The sequence below is a fragment of the Coccinella septempunctata genome, chromosome X (genome assembly GCF_907165205.1).
Source record: "Coccinella septempunctata chromosome X, icCocSept1.1, whole genome shotgun sequence".
In the NCBI taxonomy this organism is placed as follows: domain Eukaryota; kingdom Metazoa; phylum Arthropoda; class Insecta; order Coleoptera; family Coccinellidae; genus Coccinella; species Coccinella septempunctata.
The window spans coordinates 1516622-1535972 of record NC_058198.1 but is presented as its reverse complement, the minus strand read 5'-3'; the positions used below and the strand labels follow the sequence as shown (position 1 = coordinate 1535972).

At 36.3% G+C, this 19351-nt stretch overlaps 2 protein-coding genes across 6 annotated transcripts; both read left to right on the top strand.

Annotated features, from left to right (window-relative positions):
• Positions 1 to 690: 690 nt before the first annotated feature.
• On the top strand, positions 691 to 16781 carry LOC123322021 (E3 ubiquitin-protein ligase HUWE1). 3 transcript variants are annotated; one of them, XM_044909846.1, is made up of 29 exons: positions 691 to 854; positions 1275 to 1606; positions 2676 to 2915; positions 2975 to 3220; positions 3274 to 3545; positions 4175 to 4565; positions 4647 to 4748; positions 4806 to 5616; positions 5672 to 6211; positions 6267 to 6469; positions 6531 to 7095; positions 7265 to 10281; positions 10339 to 10504; positions 10561 to 10707; positions 10761 to 10908; positions 11011 to 11459; positions 11513 to 12019; positions 12074 to 12390; positions 12443 to 12819; positions 12874 to 13097; positions 13154 to 13803; positions 13859 to 14195; positions 14252 to 14391; positions 14448 to 14985; positions 15039 to 15227; positions 15290 to 15611; positions 15706 to 15871; positions 15934 to 16124; positions 16214 to 16781. In XM_044909846.1, exons 2-29 carry the CDS (start codon positions 1343 to 1345, stop codon positions 16314 to 16316), a joined length of 11622 nt encoding a protein of 3873 aa, XP_044765781.1. In that variant the 5' UTR covers positions 691 to 854; positions 1275 to 1342; the 3' UTR covers positions 16317 to 16781. The 3 variants fall into 3 exon arrangements, with proteins under 3 accessions (XP_044765781.1, XP_044765780.1, XP_044765779.1); XM_044909845.1 differs by having other exon boundaries at positions 3274 to 3560; positions 11516 to 12019; XM_044909844.1 differs by having other exon boundaries at positions 3274 to 3560.
• Positions 16782 to 17326: 545 nt separating this feature from the next.
• On the top strand, positions 17327 to 19296 carry LOC123321408 (dual specificity protein phosphatase 3). Of its 3 annotated transcripts, none has more exons than XM_044908978.1 (4): positions 17327 to 17483; positions 18324 to 18481; positions 18534 to 18760; positions 18941 to 19296. In XM_044908978.1, the coding sequence occupies exons 1-4, from the start codon at positions 17460 to 17462 to the stop codon at positions 19141 to 19143; spliced, it is 612 nt and encodes a 203-aa protein (XP_044764913.1). In that variant the 5' UTR covers positions 17327 to 17459; the 3' UTR covers positions 19144 to 19296. The 3 variants fall into 3 exon arrangements, with proteins under 3 accessions (XP_044764913.1, XP_044764912.1, XP_044764911.1); XM_044908977.1 differs by lacking the exon at positions 17327 to 17483 and adding an exon at positions 17987 to 18036 and having other exon boundaries at positions 18317 to 18481; XM_044908976.1 differs by lacking the exon at positions 17327 to 17483 and adding an exon at positions 18113 to 18280 and having other exon boundaries at positions 18317 to 18481.
• Positions 19297 to 19351: the final 55 nt, after the last annotated feature.

Sequence of the window (19351 nt, the reverse complement as noted above, 5' to 3'; positions counted from 1 at the left end):
TTTGGTAGTCTAGCTAGCAGCTAGCTGATACGTTAATCAAAACTTGGCACACACTATGTAGCCAGTCCATTCAGCCACTGTTAAATGAAGTCCATAAAAGCGACAATATATTCCCCAAAGGTTGGCATGCAATAAGACGCCATATTTGGAATGAACAAAAATTGGTACTTTTCAATGATGCCCTATTAATTGTAATTACCAGATTAACCGATTTGTTTCAAAAATGAACAGGACTCTGAATACTTTCAAAATTAATTACAAAGTAATTATATACTCATTCAGTTTATGAGATCTGATTCCTACATTAGATGCTATAGCATCTTCTTCTCAAACTTCCTTCGAACCCCAGAAAACCCCTTCAAGGGGTTCAATCATTACTGCAAATTTGAGTGTTACCGTTTGAATATCCTTATTTCAAATTCTAATCATTGTATAAGTAGTCCTTACTCCATTTTTGATATACATATATATATAATGTGTGAGCGCTGCGCGCGCGCGCGTTTATGTGGGTGTGTGTTTTGCTAGTTTTAGTATTATTTTATCATTGGATATTATATAATAGACAATTTGGGCATAGATATTAAAGAAAATAGATGAGAACATAAGGACCAAATTTTGACCGAGTATTTTTTTAACAACAACAGCTCCACAGCTCTATGTCTATAGTTCGTTCAGTACAGCTGCTCCGCCACAGAATCAACAGTCTCAGTTGAATGAAAATAGACAAAATTGACGTTCATCTTCAACGCCTGAATTAGAATACAAGCGTTAAATAAAATAGTGCCAAACATCGAGAAGGTTGTTATTATATTTGCGAAATCGTATTCAATTATAATTGTCATGGAGCTTTAAAAGTAAGTGAATTTTTGGACCTTGAGGTCTTTGGTATGGGCCATGTTACTTATTTTGCCTATCTTCAATATGGCCGTATCTTTATGTACACCTAAATTCGTTGTATCATTTTCATTATTTTGATGTAGACTTTCACCGCAAAGTTTTTATTATAGTTTTGTGTATGTTTTCAATATTTTCCAATATTTATTAATTCGTGCCATATAATTTTTTCAGTTGTCATGTTTGTATACCTGTCTTAGGTTAAAGTGAGTTATTGTTATGGAATTCAAAAACAATCCCATATCTTTATTCATATCGTTTTCTCAAATCGACTTTATTAATCATTTGTGATTCGTCATTAGGTTTTCATTATTACCCATATTACTCTAATAAACCTTCAATCCTATTGCCACTTCTGACTTCATTGTCTTGAATTTCAGGTAGAAATAATGGTTTCATTTATACAATTTGTTTTTGTTACCTGAGAAGAAAATAGGAAGCAGTCATAATGAAAGTGGACAGAGCCCGCCTGAAGAAGTTCTCTTCCGAGGTGCCTGCTGAGTGTTTTCAAATAATAGAGCATTTGCAAACATGTACAAGACCAGAGTTGTTGGACGAACTATCGAAAATCCATACTTGGACTTTCGGTAAGTGTGAGTTGTATCATTGGGCACCAGTTCTGGATATTTTTGATAGAATCCTGGAAGAAGCATGTGAACCTGAAGAGGAAAATAAGTGGATGTTATTTTGTGATATACATTACTCTCCAGAAGTAAGTACAATTCATTGAAAAATATCTATAATTCATAATACTGGAGGAATTCTACTCAAGGTCATTTCATGTCTTGCCTTTCGATAAATAAACTTGCCTACGGTATTGAAATGGGTTACACAATATTAGGTTAATGTAACCACAGCTTGATAGCTATCGATCAACAATACACTTTAAAAATTAAAAACCATTTTCATTTCTGTGACATCTCAATTACTCTACAGAATTTGGAATTCTTTTCTTCAGTAGAACTCTTAGTTACTGATCTATTATTATTACACTGAAATTTTTAATTTTTTATAGTGTGATTACTTTTCTTGGTTCCCCTTCTTCATTGATTTATGTATTTATGTCGATAAATTTTTTTGTTCTTCTCTTGAATTCAACAGGTCTTAAACATCATTGTAATGCCCCAAAGGTTCAATAAAAAAATTATTACCCTCCTTGAAAATCTTGTTCTTCTTTGAAAAAAAAAGTGGTGGTATTGTTCACAGAACAGGTTTAATTGGTTCAAATTAAAAAAAAAGGGAAAGCAGTAAATTATCAGACTATTGAGACGCCAATGGCAATTTTTTGACTTAAAATGATTTATGGAAATATAAATATTCGGCGAAGATTTTTTATCATTCGTTGTTACTTCCAAATGGAAAAGAACTTGCGAATCGTGAATAATTATGAATCCGTCTACGCGCTTTTTGCTACCACGATGCGGCAAATTCGAGCGTTGAATTGCTGAACTATCCATCAAATCATACAACATCAATAATGATTGTATGATGAAAATGAATCATACAGGGGAGGTCTCAGAAAGAAAGATTTTATAAAATTCAAAGTAATGACTGCTCAAATACTCGCCTGAAGCATCCAGAATTAGCCAGTGCGCTCGTTGTTTCTTCAGGAAGCATCATTCATTGTTTTGTTCCTGCCCCTGCAAAATTTCAGTATTTGTTGTAACATAGTAAGATAAGTGCAATGGTTACATCACAGGAACAGTAAAATAAATTGAAACCTTGATTATTGTGAATCTACTGGTTAAAAGGCGGATTAACAATATCTCATTCCTTTGTAGGACCGAAATTTATTACTATGGATTCTGCACTTCTCCACACTACTGATAGAACATTCGTTCTCGCGCCATTTGTACAATTCAATGGGTCACCTCTTGGCTTTACTGCAGGCTAATGATATGTCTATTGTCTTAGGTGTTTTAAATTTGTTGTATATGTTCTCCAAAAGAAGTAACTTCATAACCAGACTGAAGACAGAGGAGAAAGTTTTCCTCACATTGAGGTTATACAATTTAGCTGAGGTAATTTTTGTAACATTTATGCCTGGTAATAAAAATTAGATGCGATGAATTAATTGTAGAATTGGGGAGGCAAGGAGAATGGCTTTGGACTCGCCGAGTGCTGTGATGAGGACAAACCTATTGCCCCTTCGGCTACAACGCTACATGTAGAATTTCACAAAGATGATATTGAAATCAAAGATCCTAAAGATACGAGATACTCTACAAATATAATACACATTGAGCATGTTGACAAATTACACAAAACACCTGCTGAAATCATGAAATCTTTAGTTTCCATGTATAATATTCCTGAAGACAAAGAGGTAGGATTTTTTTTTTCGGAAACGGAAGCATCCCTCATTATATATATTTGCAGATGTGGTTGTATTGTCATGTACGATTGGCTCACCAATTTTCGGAATATAAAAGTCGCTTATTACTTGTCCAAGCTAGATTACAAGCACTATCAATTTTAATCTACTCAAATGCTCTACAAGATTCTCCGCAAAATCTTTTATACCCAGGAATTTTGGAGGAGCTTGTTGAACTTATTGAATTGCCCAAGCCCCATCTAGTGGAAATCAGATCAGCTGCATTAAGAACACTGACAGCTATAATACACTTGGACAGAAGCCCACATATTGCCAAGTATGTAGACTTAATGTACGTACTGTGTTTTTTTTTCGTTCTTCTATTGTCAATGAGAAAAAAAATGTTAATGTTGGGGTATTGTTTTTTTTTTAAATGTAAAGTTTTTTCAAGGCAAAGTCTTTGACATCTACAAGCTTTTTGTATAGGTCAAAGACTCGCCTGTAAGAAATATTTATTATCATTTATTATCAGTTTCGGGTACAATGTGGTAAAATTTTATAACGCAGTGCCAAATGAGTTCAAGACGTTTACTCTCGTAAGATTCAAGAGAGAAATCAGGGCTCATCTCCTTCAGGCTCTGTATGCATAATATATTTGATTGTTTTCGTTGTTCCAGATACACCTCTCTTATGTTTATTTTTTTATGTTTATTTTTTTTTTTGTAAATTCTGCTCATTGAAATTGTATTGTTGTTTAACTTTTTTTTTTCTCTCTCTTTAATGCTTATTCCAAATTGTGTCACATAACAAGGGTTAAGTGGTAGAGCACCTACTAGGTGAACTTCCCCTTGAGGTTTGAATTGGGAAAATAAAGACATTATTATTATTATTATTATTATTATTATTATATTGTTAAATATAAATAAAATGTTGCTGTAAATCATCAAAACATTTTTTCCCATGAAGGAAGCCGGGTTCCCGTCTACACAACATCATTGATGTTACGGGAGCAAGTCAGTACCATGGCTTTCTACCTGTAATGGTCAGAACTTGCATTTCGATTCTAACAAACCAGAATGATGAGAGAATTCTAACACAAGCTGAAGGAATTTTTCCTCGAGCTGACATTGATGAAGCAAGTGAACCTGTGGATTTCCATACTGATGGAATCTTGAGCATCGCTATGTTGCATAACAACAAATCTAAGTTTCCTCTAGCTTTAGCCACAGCACTTTTTTCTTTCCTGTATCATCTAGCCAGCTACGAGGCTGGCGGAGAAGCATTGGTAACCTGTGGTATGATGGAGTCCCTCTTACAGGTTATCAATTGGCATGGCACCGAATTGGAACATATAACGGTAAAATAAAATTGATATATACAATACATAGACATACATATTTATGTATATATCCTTTATTTTGATATCTTAAATTTGCAGTTTGTGACTCGTGCTGTGAGGGTAATTGATCTTATTACCAATATCGATATGCAAGCGTTTCAAACTCATGAAGGACTTCAGAGTTTCATTAATCGTCTAAGTGTAAGTTGAAAATCAAATCGAAAAAAAAATTTGAGTTCCTCTATAAAAATATTTCAGGCTGAAGTAAACTTATGTAGAAAAGATCAACTTGTTGAAGTAAAAACAAGGGTTCAAGATGATGATGTTGAAGAAGGAAGTGAAATGGACACTGGAGAATCTGTAGTCCAAATGATAACTCATCCCAAAAACCAAGGCAAAACTTGTCTACCTCAAAGAGCTGCTCTCTTGAAATCGATGTTGAATTTTCTCAAGAAGGCATTTCAGGACACTACATTTTATGATAATGTTCGTCATCTGATGGAAGGACCTCTACCTGACGCGTTAAAAAATATCATTGCCAATGCAGAATATTACGGTCCCTCCTTGTTTCTCCTGGCAACAGATGTTGTGACCGTGTATGTTTATCAAGAGCCAGCTCTGTTGAGCACCATTCAAGACAATGGTTTAACTGATGTTGTTCTTTATGCATTACTGACGAAAGAAGTTCCGCCTACTAGAGAGGTCCTGGGATCACTGCCAAATATCTTCAGTGCACTCTGTTTGAACCATAGGGGTTTGACCCAGTTTACCAAATTCAAACCATTTGAAACTTTCTTCAAAATTTTGATTTCTCCAACCTATTTGGCAGCTATGCGAAGAAGGCGTAGCTCTGAGCCCATGTCAGATACTGCTTGCAATCTAGGAAATGCTATGGATGAATTGATGCGTCATCAACCAAGTCTCAAAGCTGATGCAATTGCGGCTCTAGTTAACCTACTTCAAGAATTGGTTAACCTAGGTACTGATCCAAAATACATATGCTGGAGACCTAGCAGCAAAACCGAAATTTCTCCTTCAATAAATTGCAGGGTCATCAACAACACTGAAGGTATGTCGAAATTCAAATACACATATAGAAAAAATTATACAACTTTTTCACACAGGATCTTCAGATGAGGATGACGATGAAGAGGAAGAAACCTCAACCTCCTCCCAAAATGCTGAGGCACATACTCAAAACAGCGAAAGACAGCCAATAGCTCTCATTGATTACATACTCAATGTTATGAAATTCGTAGATGCGATTTTGAGTAACAATTCAACTGATGATCATTGCAAAGAATTTATACAGCAGGGTGGTCTACCATACTTATTGAGGCTCTTGAGGCTTCCAAATCTTCCTGTGGATTATCCAGCTACTAACACCGCACAGGCAGTTGCTACAGTCTGCAAGAGCATTCTCAATTTAGCACATGACTGTTCACTATTCAAAGAAGGGCTGCATCAGTTGGCCGAGGTCTTGCTTCTGATGAAACCACTATTTTCTAAAACAGAAGTGCCAGGAGGGTCAAAATTATTAATGGAATTAGCTAGCGCTCCAAATACGGATAATGCTTTTAGTACAGCAACTGATACTCCTCTGCTACATGGGATGAGTGCAGCTCATGGATTTGTCATCATGTTTGTTAATATATGTCGCACCGGTAAGAAACGCCAACATTATATCAGAACAAATATTAGACTGTTGTATTTTTTCAGGACAAAATGACATAAGAAGCTTATCGTTGCAGCAGTGGGGTACTCAAGACGGTATTCGTGTCTTGAGAGGATTATCTGAATTGTATACTTCCCTTGTGTGGGAAAGCACTCTTCTTCTGGCGTATTGTAGTGAGGATTTGATGCCCTCTTACTGTAATATACCAAGAGAAGACATGGAGAAGTTGCAAAACTTCTTTGCTATGGTAAATAATACTGTGGTTGCAGGGCTCTGATGATATTCTTTCCTTTTTCTTTTAATTGCAGTGCGAAATGGCTAATCCTGTAGGCCCTTCTACCTCTACCATAGATGCCTTGACTAAAAATAATGGATCAACAACAGTTGATTCTGGTTCAGAAACGGGTACTGGAAAATCTAATCCAAATGTTAAACTAATCAAACCTCTCCTTGGATCATCCTCAAGATTGGGAAGAGCTTTAGCAGAGTTGTTCGGGATACTTGTTAAGTTATGTGTTGGTAGCCCTGTCCGTCAGAGACGGGGACAAAATGTTGTCGCTTCTCCCCCAAGCCCTTCACCATTTGCTAGAAACGTAGCTACTGCTTTGGGATTGCTACTTTGTGATGGATTAGATTGGGAAAAACTGCTACAATGCCCTACACCCAAGTGCAGACTTACATTCTTGATCTGCAGCGTTGGCTTCACCAGTCCAATGCTCTTTGATGAAAAGAGATATCCATATCATTTACTTCTGAAAAAATTTGTTGAATGTGGTGGTCTGGACGCATTTTTCAAGACTTTTCGATGGGCCTTGAGTGCTGGAGGAACTATTCCTATTGAGCAAGGACTTGAGGATCCAAATTTACCAGAAGGCAAGCTAATTTCAATCAAATTAACTAATAGCTTGAATACTGAAATATCTCAACTAACAAATTATTAATCGTCAATTAAACAATTTAACCCTAGTTTTTCAATTTGATAGGTGGAAATCTTCTAATCTCCTTGTATTTTTGTAACAATTCCTTATTTTGATCTTGACAGGTACCGGAGGATTTCTGGATGCGTGGTTGATGCTATTAGAAAAAATGGTTAATCCTAAGGCCGTATTGGAATCCCCACATGTTGTGTCCAATCGAGGCACTGAACATCCAGTAAACGGATGGCATTTCGATCCTTTGAAATATTTAATCACTATTCATAAATTAGCTTTTGAAAGTTGCCAATTGTTATGGGGTAGAAAGCCATTGCCAACATATGGTACTAGAATGACAGAGTCGATGTTAACAATTTTCAAACATATTTTACGCGGGGAGAAAATAATCAAAGAAAAATTGAAAGATGGTACTTTGAGTGCGTTAACAAGCAGTTCATTAACAGACAAAGATTTTCCTGATAATTTGAAGCAATTGATGGATATGGGTTTCAGTAGGGAACATGCTTTGGAAGCATTAGTTCACACAATCAATTTAGAACAAGCTACAGATTACCTCTTAACACATCCACCTAAACAAAGTCAAGCATCCACTTCGCAAGTTGAAGAAATTGATAGTGTGGTTGAAAATCTATCAACTGCACTTGGTCTGAACAATACAGATGCATTCAGAAGAAAAGTTAATATAGATAACTGTGGTTCGCCATTAGCAGAAAGTCTGATCGATCAATTCAGCAAAGATTGTATAAAAGTTTGTTTATTTATAATCAAACATATACCAGATTGCGTGCACAAGGTATGCGAACTCTTGGTTGCTGTAATGAAGAGGAATGGAAAACCCTATAGAGATCAGTTATACGAGCTGATTATAGACGAAATCTACAGGATAGCAGTGAAAATAGCAACGCTTAATTTGGAAGATATAATCAGCGTTGATTCTAATACCACCAATCAGTTATCTAAATTATGCCATCTGTATATTTTATTCCTGGAGATGTCCACATACTTCGAAATGCGAATATCTTGCGCAGGTGCTGCTTTCAAAAAGAGAGATTTACTACCTGCACTAATAAACCTTGTATCTAGGACTGAAATATCAATGACAAGTCACAATGTTGGGGTTGGATTTAAATGGCTATCGCCCGTCATTTTAATGATAGATGAATTGTCCAAAATATCGATACTGTGTGATAGGAAAGACATGATGCACTCTAATACAAGCAGAGTATGGAGATGGTTTGATTTGGTCACAGGAAAGTGGACACCATACTCTTCCAGTAATAATAAAACAATCAATGACGCCTATTGGGCCGGCGAACACAGTGTTAAAGTAAGTTGCGGCCGCAGAAGATATACGGTGACATTTGCTAACATGCTTCAAATAAATGAAGAAAGTGGAAATAATAGACCCATCGCTATGACCATAGTGTATCTGAATCATCCTAGTTTCATGGATATAACTAAACCTCCACCACCAGAAACCAGAGGCATAAAACCAGGAGAAAAAGAAGGCAGAAACGCTCGCTTTGAAGAAATGGATAAAGCACAAAAAATCTGTATGCTTTTGGCATGCGTTAAGCTTCTACAACTGCCAGTAGACAAAGAAGTTATACACTCAGTGCTCCAAACTTGTGTTAGATTGACCAGAACCTTCGAAATGGCCAAAATTTTTGTGGAGGAAGGAGGTGTGAAAGCACTTCTAGCCATGAAATATATGAACGACTTCACGGGATTCGGCATACTGGCAACAATTTTGATCAAACATTGCCTAGAAGAACCTAACATATTGGCATATGCAATGGAGAAAATTATAAGAGGTAGAACCATATCTACCATACCTCCCCCATACAAAGAATTGATTTATTTCACCAGACAGGTTGGTGGGGCAATAACAAGAGATCCGACAACATTTAGCGATGTATGCAGGACAATTCTCAGATTGAATACCGCAACTTATAGAAATGACGAAATTGACTCGCGATTGGTCGTCAAATGTGAGCCGCCGGTTAGGAGTAAACCACCAGTACTAGAATCCCGAGTGGCGAATGAAGTATTAAGTGATCTTCTGAATGCGCTAAGAAATCCATTAGAAGTAGATACTAGCCCTCCACCCCCACCACCACCACATTGTAGCAAAGTATCAATAGCTACTCAAACTTCTGAAGATAACATAAATGTTAACGAAGACAGTTCGTCTTCATCTTCTCCATCTGTTCAAACTGACAGTAATGCTGAGACTAAAACCGATAGTAACAGATTGAAACCAATGCTGTCCAAATATGTCATATTGAAAATCTTAGCGGATGCTGTGGTATCTTATCACCCAGTAGCAAAACTCGTGTCCGAATATCACTACAGCGATAATACTAGTGTACTGGCATTTTTGTTTGATAAAATATTACCTGAGACTCCTAATTTATCCGATTCTGAAAGTTCCTCGATGTGCCGTATGCTTATAGCATCCCTTGCCTCGTCTAATCACTCTCCTGAAGCCCAACAAACATTGGTTTTGGAAGTGAAGGCAGCTTTAGCACGTGCGTTATCTTCACCAGAATCTGCTGAAAAACACGGTCAGATACAAAGTCTTTGTGGAATCATTTCAACTATGATAGAGAATTGCCCACCACAGTCTAAAGTTAGACCTCAAATTAATAATATAGTGAGACTGTTGATAAGGAAAGGACTTTTTAACGACTTGGCCAGAGTTCCTTTGTACATGGATTTGTCGTCTCCTCATCTTGCTTATACTGGAAACGCTTGTTTGAAGCCTTTAGAATCATTATCACGAATAGTCAACCAGCCGGTGCCATTCCACATGCAATCTAAGAAGAAAACCCAACCAATGGAGGAAGGGCAGGGTTTCCAATTGGACAATACTTCAAATGAAGATACTATAGCCCAAGGTGAAGAAGCAATTGATGATACTGAAAACACCGAGCATGATATATCATCAACATTGGATACAACAAATGCTGAAGAAACTGCTGAAGAAGATAATGTACTCGAACAAATTATGGGGCAGTTACTAGATCCGGGAAACACAAACAACACGTCCTCGAATAGAAATCATAGTTTAGAAATTGACAATCATGGTAATATTAATTTTGAAACTGAAAGAGATGCAACAGTAAGTTTTTTCTTGTTTACGAAACGAGAGCCAAGTTTTAATGATTATTAATTTTAGGAGGAAATGATGAGCACCGATTCGGGTGATTCTGATTCTAATACTTCAGATCAGGGTGGTGATGATGACAATGAAGACAACGAAGTTGATGAGGAAATCATTGATGACTCTGAGAACAATTTCGCGAATAGCTATAATGATGAAAGTATTGAAGAAAGAAGAAGAGGTAAGTATTGACGCAATCTATCGATTCCTCAAATATATTTCAACTTTTTGATCAAGGTTCTCATGGAGAGGGAAATGAAGATGACATTCTAATGATTCATTATCATAATGTGGCTGAAGACGTTTTACCAAGGGTAAGATGGAACGAAAACGGATTCACAGTTCCAATATTTGATGAGGCAAATTCAAACACAGAACATTCAGGTAAAATATCATGGGAAGAAAAAAAAACAGCCTATTTATGTTTTGATTTTCAGGTTCGCTAATTCATCCCTTACTGCTAGGACGTGGTACTGAACTTAATCAGCAGTCCATGTTCACAAGAACTCAAAGAACTAATAGGGCTAGACGTTACCAATATTTATTCAATCCAAGAAACCCCAATCCACCTGTCATCCTTCAGAGGTAATTGCGAAGTTTAATTGATGGAAAAGATACTGTCTCGTTATAAATTTTGTGCAGTATATTCGATTTCTCGAGAGAATATGAAAAATATGTGCATTTCAGACTGCTTGGTCCTCATGATCCTCACATCGCTCTGGGTTCAGCTGATTTACGTCAAGAGATAAGAGAGTCTCCTCGCGTCATCATGATGGACAATTTCGGATTTCTTCCCACCCATGAAGAACAGATAGATCTAGTAGATAATTCAGGTTATTTGTTTGGGTCTACATTGGCTGCTACTTTAAGTCATATTCCTCCTGTTCTATATTGGTGGAATATTGAAGCTCGAATATTGGACATGGAATCTGTTTATGATACTTCACTGTATATTTGCAATCAATTACTGCCCACGTTGATCAAGCACCGAAATGCCGAAATATTGGATAAGAAAAAAAATGATGAACAAACCACCCAAAGCAGGAAACTCAAACTCACAATTCACAATGTTGACTCTGAGCAAAGTAGCGAGGATGCTAGAGAAAATATTTCGGAAAGTAGGCCTGCTAGAAGAAGTAAGTTATTGTCGGGAGCAAATCATTCAGTTCTTATTATTTTTTTGAATTAGCAGGAAATGATGAAGAACTTGATGGTGTTCCATTAGAGGAGGACGATGAATCGACAAATTCAAATATTACGACTGCTCAGTTCATAAGGAATATCGTGTCGGAATTTTCAAATGCTGCCAACGTAGCTTTACGCAATTCAATCGCACCTAACCCTTTCAATCCCGAATCTGAACCCCCTGCAGTGAGTTCAGGTTCAGCTAGGACTACTCCACCTAATACAGCCAGTAGTAATTCAGGTTCTGCTACCAGGGATTCATCAACAGATCCAGAAAATGAACAAGAAGGAGAATCACCGTTCAGTCAAATTGATAGCAACATCCGGCATATGTATTTCGAGACTTCATCTCATCCACCCTCAACCCGTGAAATTGTTGCTACATTAATGATGAATCCCACACAAAGTACTCAAACCGGACAGAACACTCCTCCTGAAGTTAGAGAAACAAGTAGTGCTGTGTTGAGCGAACCAGGTCCGAGTTCATTGAATAATGAAGAAGTTCCAGAAGGTCAGTAACGCGGATTCAAGAGAGTAAAAATTCTATGCCTAATGTAATTTTCAGGTGTTGATCCATCTTTCCTGGCCGCTATTCCTCCTGAAATGCGTAGGGAAGTATTAGAGCAACATAGATTATTGAATTTCCAACAGCGCTTGGCTAGAGCTTCACAGTCGCAGCCGACATCTAGTGAGCCGAATGCTGAGCTTCCTGTTGAAGTAAACTCCGAGTTTTTGGCTGCTTTACCTCCATCACTGCAGGAAGAGGTACTCAATCAACAGAGACTCGAACAACAGAGACAAGCGGCTTCAAATGCAAATCCGAACGAACCTGTAGATGCGGGTGCATTCTTTGAGACTTTACAACCATCATTGAGACAAATGGTATAAAAGAAGATTTACTAAATATTCGGTTTTTTTACATTTTTCATTCCAGATCTTATCAGATATGGAAGATTCCCAGATATCTGCTTTACCTCCAGATCTTGCTGCCGAGGCTCAAAATTTGCGTAGAGATCTAGAAGCAAGGAACCGTCAATTAGTTCAAGAACGTTTCCTACATAACAATTTAACTACTATTATTAGACACTCTGCCAGAGGAAGAATCAGTGGAAGACCTTTTCTTCCTCCTCAACGATCTCAGTGGGCAACCTGGGGTCGGGATATACTCAACATGAACAGTAGCGGACAATCTGGTTCAAATACCAATATGAAAATAAGAGGCAGGCAACTTCTTGATCATGAAGGACTCTCTTGCCTTCTTGTTCTGCTGTTCACAGATGATTCTCAACTTAACAAACTGAGACTCCACAGGTAGACACTAGATCTCAGAAATTTGAATTTCACTTGATACGAATTAATTTTCAGAGTTATTCGAAATTTATGTTTCCATGGACCAACAAGGGAATGGATTGTTAGTGCTCTTTTATCTGTTGTTGACAGAAGTGTCCATACAAAGCAAGATGACTCCTTGAACAAACCTTCCAGAAAAGGTCCAAAGCCAGGACCTCTGACTAGTAAACTGATGACTGATGTCAAGTCCCTTCAGTCTGGTGGTAACTGGTTGAACATACGAATGGAGGCTGCTTTGGGTAAGAATTTGTTGAGTAAGAATTTATAGTGAATTCATTGCGAAATTATATTCCAGGATGTTCTGCAAATGTCTTCATAGTAACAAGGGGACCTGCAAAGCGTAGCGATAAGTATGCTGTTGCAAACATATCCATTCATCCCCAAGCAGCTCCAATTATTTGCAAGAATGCATTAGAACTGATAATTTCTTTGTCAAAAACATTTCCAAATAATCTATTGCCAGTTAAGTGTTTCAAAGAAGATGATAAAATATTACTGTCCCCAGTTAAAGTAAAAACAGAAGGATTAGATTTCTGGGACGTCTTATTGAGACTGGATTGTGCAAGTACAAAGAAGGGAAAGAGTATTCCCAAGTCAAACACTATATCCCTGATGGATTCAGATAATGCCACATTTGATCATTCCATTTTTGGTCAATTATTGAATATGTTATCATCACCTGTTATCTATAAAAGTACACATCTTACCGATAATTTGCTGAGATTATTGTCTGTTATTACTTCCACAATGCCAGAAGTTTCTAAAAATCAAAATGGAGCCAAGGTTAAAGTCAAGTTACCAAAAGAAAGCTTTGCTACTCCCGTTCAGTCCATTAATTTAGCTGTCAATGTGATTACTTATAAAAGTTGCTCAGAAGAAGGTTTAGAGTACATAACAAATCTTCTACTCAATCTGGCTAGTTCTTCCCTTGAAATGAGTTATTTGGTGAGTATCAAATATAATTGAAAAAATGGATCCTTCAATGAAAATCTATTTTCAGATACTGAACCTACTCCTCACTGCAGCAAGTAAGATGGGAGATATCGTTAAAGATCAAATTGACCATATGTTGAGTGAACTGAAGAACCTGAACTGTTCTCAAAAACGCAAAACTGATGAAACTATTCAGCCTTCTACATCTAAGGGAACTATCGCCAATCGATTTACCAAAGAAACTGTAGTTATTACTGCGTCTACAAAAGTGAAAACTTCCTATGATTTGCAACTACCGTCTATGGTGCCTTTAACCTCAAAGTCCTCAAGTCAGGTGTTTTTCCTTAGGGTGCTTCGAGTTATAGTTAATATTAGACATTCTATTAAACAAACACTTCGAAATGGTGAGTGGGAAGGCCTTTAGATTGAAGAGACAGAATAATTAATTATTTCTTTGCAGAAGGAGCTTCATCATCAAGTCAAGAGTTGCCACCATTGTGTGAACAGCTGTCCAAGCTTGAACCTCTTTGGGAAACACTAAGCCAGTGCCTTCTTGAATTAGAACATACACCTGATCACCATGCTGTCCTTGTCCTTCAGGTTAGTATCAAGATAAGTTTTGAGGTGACAAAAAATTACTTGGCATATCATTACAGCCTGCAGTTGAAGCTTTCTTCTTAGTACATTCTCCTCATCACCATAAGTTGGTCACAAGAGATAACCAGGGTGAAAGGGAAAGAGACAGGGATAATGTAACTAGGCCTGCACCGCAACCTGCCGATGTGGACACTGGTGGAGGTTCCAGTGGTAGTTCTAATAAACCAGAATCGTTCCTTGTGGAAGGAGATTCCAACAGCTCAGATTCTTCCACAAAACCAACCGTCCCTCCGGAACAATTGAAGTTCCTTAATTTTGCTGAAAAACATCGAACAGTTCTCAATCAAATACTGCGTCAAAGTTCTGCTAACTTAGCAGACGGACCTTTCGCAGTTTTAGTTGATCATACCAGGATATTAGATTTTGATATCAAGAGGAGATACTTCAGAGCTGAATTAGAGAGAATGGACGCTGGAGTCAGACGGGAAGAAACTGCCGTACATGTCAGGAGATCGAACATATTCGAGGATTCATTCAGAGAATTATATAGAAAAACACCTGAGGAATGGAAGAATCGATTCTATATCGTTTTTGAAGGTAACTTACATAATTTTTACGCAGACTTGTGGAATAATTAATTTTTTTCTCAGAGGAAGAAGGTCAGGATGCCGGTGGTTTACTAAGAGAATGGTACGTCGTTATATCCCGTGATATATTCAACCCAATGTATGCACTGTTCACTGTATCTCCGGGAGATCGAGTCACATACATGATTAATTCTGCTAGTCACTATAATCCAAATCATTTATGCTACTATAAATTTGTTGGTAGAGTCATAGGTGAGTTAATACAATGCTGGACAAAGAAAAAGAATCTAACTAATACTTTTTTCCATTCCCAGCTAAAGCTATATTTGACAATAAACTTCTTGAGTGTTACTTCACGCGTTCATTCTACAAACACATATTGGGAATACCTGTTAAATACACCGACATGGAAAGTGAAGATTATAGCTTTTATAACAGTCTAGTATATTTGATGGAAAATAATATAAGCTCTCTAGGCTTAGATTTGACATTCAGTACCGAAATTAATGAATTTGGAGTTACTGAAGTGAGGGACCTGATTCAAAATGGTAGAAATGTTCCTGTAACTGAAGAAAATAAAATGGAATACATTAGACTCTCTTGTCAAATGAAAATGACGGGAGCTATAAAACAACAGTAAGTTTTTTTTCAATGTGTTACAGGTTCTTTTCAAACATTTATGTAATTCATTAGTCTGAAATATGCTTATGTTTTATTTACTTACTTTCAGGTTGAATGCATTTTTAGAAGGCTTTTATGACATCATTCCTATGCGCCTAATTTCCATCTTTAATGAGCAGGAATTGGAATTGCTCATTTCAGGTTTACCAAATGTAGATATTGAAGATCTAAAAGCAAATACAGAATACCATAAATACCAGTCAAACTCTCTACAGGTAATTTACCTTATATTTTTTATAGCTTTCATTTTCATATAATCTACCTTTTACTATTATAGATTCAGTGGTTTTGGAGGGCTCTCAGATCCTTTGATCAAGCAGACAGGGCTAAATTTCTTCAATTTGTTACTGGAACATCGAAAGTACCTCTGCAAGGTTTTGGTGCTTTAGAAGGAATGAATGGAGTGCAAAAGTTCCAGATTCATCGTGATGATAGATCCACTGATCGTTTACCTTCTGCCCACACTTGGTTAGTATAAAACATTTAGAAATTTCCTCCCTAAGGCCACATTTCGGATTTTGGAATATAAATTAATCTGATTATTTTTATCTTTCCAGTTTTAATCAACTTGATCTTCCTGTTTATGAATCCTACGATAAGCTTCGTTCAAACTTGTTAAAGGCTATACATGAATGTTCAGAAGGCTTTGGTTTTGCTTAACTCTAAACACTTGTATTTAAAGACTGACAAAGGTAAGAGTGTTTTTATTGATATCGTAGATGTAAATAAAAAAAAATGAATGTACAGATATAGTGTGTAAAAAATCTTTCTTTTTCTAATTTAAAATGGGAAGATAAATGAGTTAATAATTCTTGTGTGTGCAATTTCTGTTACATTGAAATGTAAAGATTTATTTATTGGGGAGCACATGTATTTTTGTAAAGCGTTTGCTGACTAGTGAACTGAACGTGATAGAATGAATTTGATAACTCAAATTCACTCCTTAGTAATATTGGTACATCTTGAATTTTGAGTATTGTTTGTTAACATAATCTAGAGTTACTCTCATCATTAACTATTGTTTTTTATTTCTTGTCCATTTGTTGCAATTTATTGAACATAATTTATTTCAACTGTAGTTATTTCTGAATTTAGGTGATTATTTTTAATAAACAATTCTCCATTTTTCGTCTGTTATTTTACTCCCAAAATATAAGTGAACATAACGAAAAAACTATCTGAAGAGGAGTTGCGTTAATTCGCTTCTACATTTCTAAAAGATTCATTTCTGTTCCTTGGATCAGAACAGAAAAACGTCGCGAAAAACTGATAATTTCGACGGTGTTACCGAACACGTCTGAAAAATTTCATTTGAAATATGATTCCCTTAATTTAATTTAGATCAGCTCGTCGTACGAGTTATTGGAAATATGTTTTCACGTGTGTACAGGTGCATGATGCAGTTTAACTACCGGATGCACAAGCCCAAATAAAGGTAAGTTGCCGAAAAAAGCATTGTATGTTTCGATTCATGGTAATTGTTGAAGCATTCTGTATTTATTCCCAGAACCCGTCGATAATTTATATGCTCAGTACCCATATCAGGTTATCGAGCCGCATATTAAACCCCCACACCTACTAATTAGTTGAGAACGTGGATCAACTGTTTCATCCGCATAATAAAAAGGTTTGAAATGATCACTAATTGGCAATGATTCAATAATCTATTTTTACCATAAAACTTGATTTGCCGTTCCTGATGCGCAGGAATAATACTACTACGAACAAAAAAAAATGTTTGATCGATACATTATCGCAAATGGTATCGAAGTTTCGCGCTAGTTCTTAAAAGATAGTTCGAAAATGTGGAGAGAACGTGTCTACAATGTAAGAGCCTTTTCATTTCAAATATTTGTGAACACCTTATTCTAATAGCCTCGTCTGAAGTTTTATTTTTTATTGTTGAATTTCAATTTACATAAGTACGACACATTTGACTAAATACTCTTTAAGAATACTGTAAATTTTTTCATAATTTACTTAATCATATCGGGATCCGTTAATTTATAATACTTGGAATGAAAAATAGAGTTGATATTTTATAATTTTCTGCTATTTAAATTTGCAAGACTAAGTTAGAACGGTATAGTGTTTATCGGATGAAATTTTTCTTCATTTTCGTTCGCGCTCAAATTATGACAAGAGGCCATGCATTTTAACTCAGATTTTTCTATTAATAACTACCTCAAATTAATGATTATAAGATAATAACAGTAGGTACTTATTATCGTAATACTCGATTGTGTTGTATGTAAAAAGTTTATTGACCTTGGCCTATATACATAATACGGGTTCATGTTGAAACCACTAAAAATAAGTTCCGAAGTCATTATTTCACAATCTAAATGAGAATAATAAGGTCGATGAGCATGAGTTTTGCGTAAGTTTGGAAAAATAAATCTCGCATTTCCGATAATACTTCAATGAACGCATGATAACAGCTGTTTCGAAAATATTTCAGCTGCAAATCTTCTGGGAAGGTCGCGTTTTTTTTCTACACGTATCGATTAGAAACGTTTCATAATAAGAATTTTATATGCAACCGTCACAATGATTTTCGATCATTCAAAAATAATAATATCAAGAATTGATTCAAAAAAATTAATGGAAAGATTCGATGAAAGGTAAGGTACCCCTTGAATCATCTTTAGTTTGGTAAGTTTTCAGGGCACCCTGAGGCCAAAAAACACGAGTGCAATAACAGGAGACTACCTGAGCGAATTATTGGATTGGTTAACAGCCAACGTTAACACCAATCACGCAACCAAGTTATCAGATTTACATGATGTGAATCTAATTTGTAATGGTGTTTACTTAGGAGATAAGTGAGTTGTAGACCTCTTGAACCATTAGCACAATTCTAATACTTCTTTTTAGATCAACGGCTAAGGATAAACGATTCCTCATCAAGAACGGTTTCACACACGTCTTGAATGCAGCAGAAGGATTCGATTTCATGACGCAGGTCGATACGAGTCAAGACTTCTATAGGGAAGCTAGAATTAAATATTTGGGAATACCAGGAGAAGATAGGCCGTCATGGAATATATCCGTATATTTTGAACTAGCGGCCAAATTCATAGACAACGCAGTGAAATCTGGAGGTACACAAATCTGGCCTATTATAAGTATTTGTTTTTCAATAAGGCTTAGCAAGGGCAGATTTATGGGTGGGGGTTGAAGGGTATCGTAGAAGTCCGCTGATTTGAGTCTAATTGAAGGTTTTTTCTAAGCGTTTTTCGAGGTAATTGAGATTTTCTCTGATAGTCCCTTCATAATTTCAGGCAAGATTCTTGTACACTGTGTCGTCGGCATATCAAGATCTGCTACATTAGTCCTAGCATATTTAATGATCTGCGGGAAAATGAATGCAGCAGAAGCCCTAGAATACGTCTTCAAACGCCGAAGGATATTTCCTAATATTGGATTTCTGCATCATCTTGCGCAACTTAATTCTGTTCTCAGAAAAAATGCCCTGTTATACTAAACGATGATCTGTTGTAAGTTGTAACTTAATATTTTTCATTAATAGATTGTATTATTTTTGTATGTATCAACACAAACTATTTTTGCACTGAGATTTCCTTGTCTCTGAACATTTATGTATAGGTATACTTAAAAATAAATATGGATAAGTTAATTGATCAATCTTTTTATCATTATTATAACCTGGGGCTAAAGAATGGTGGCTTAGG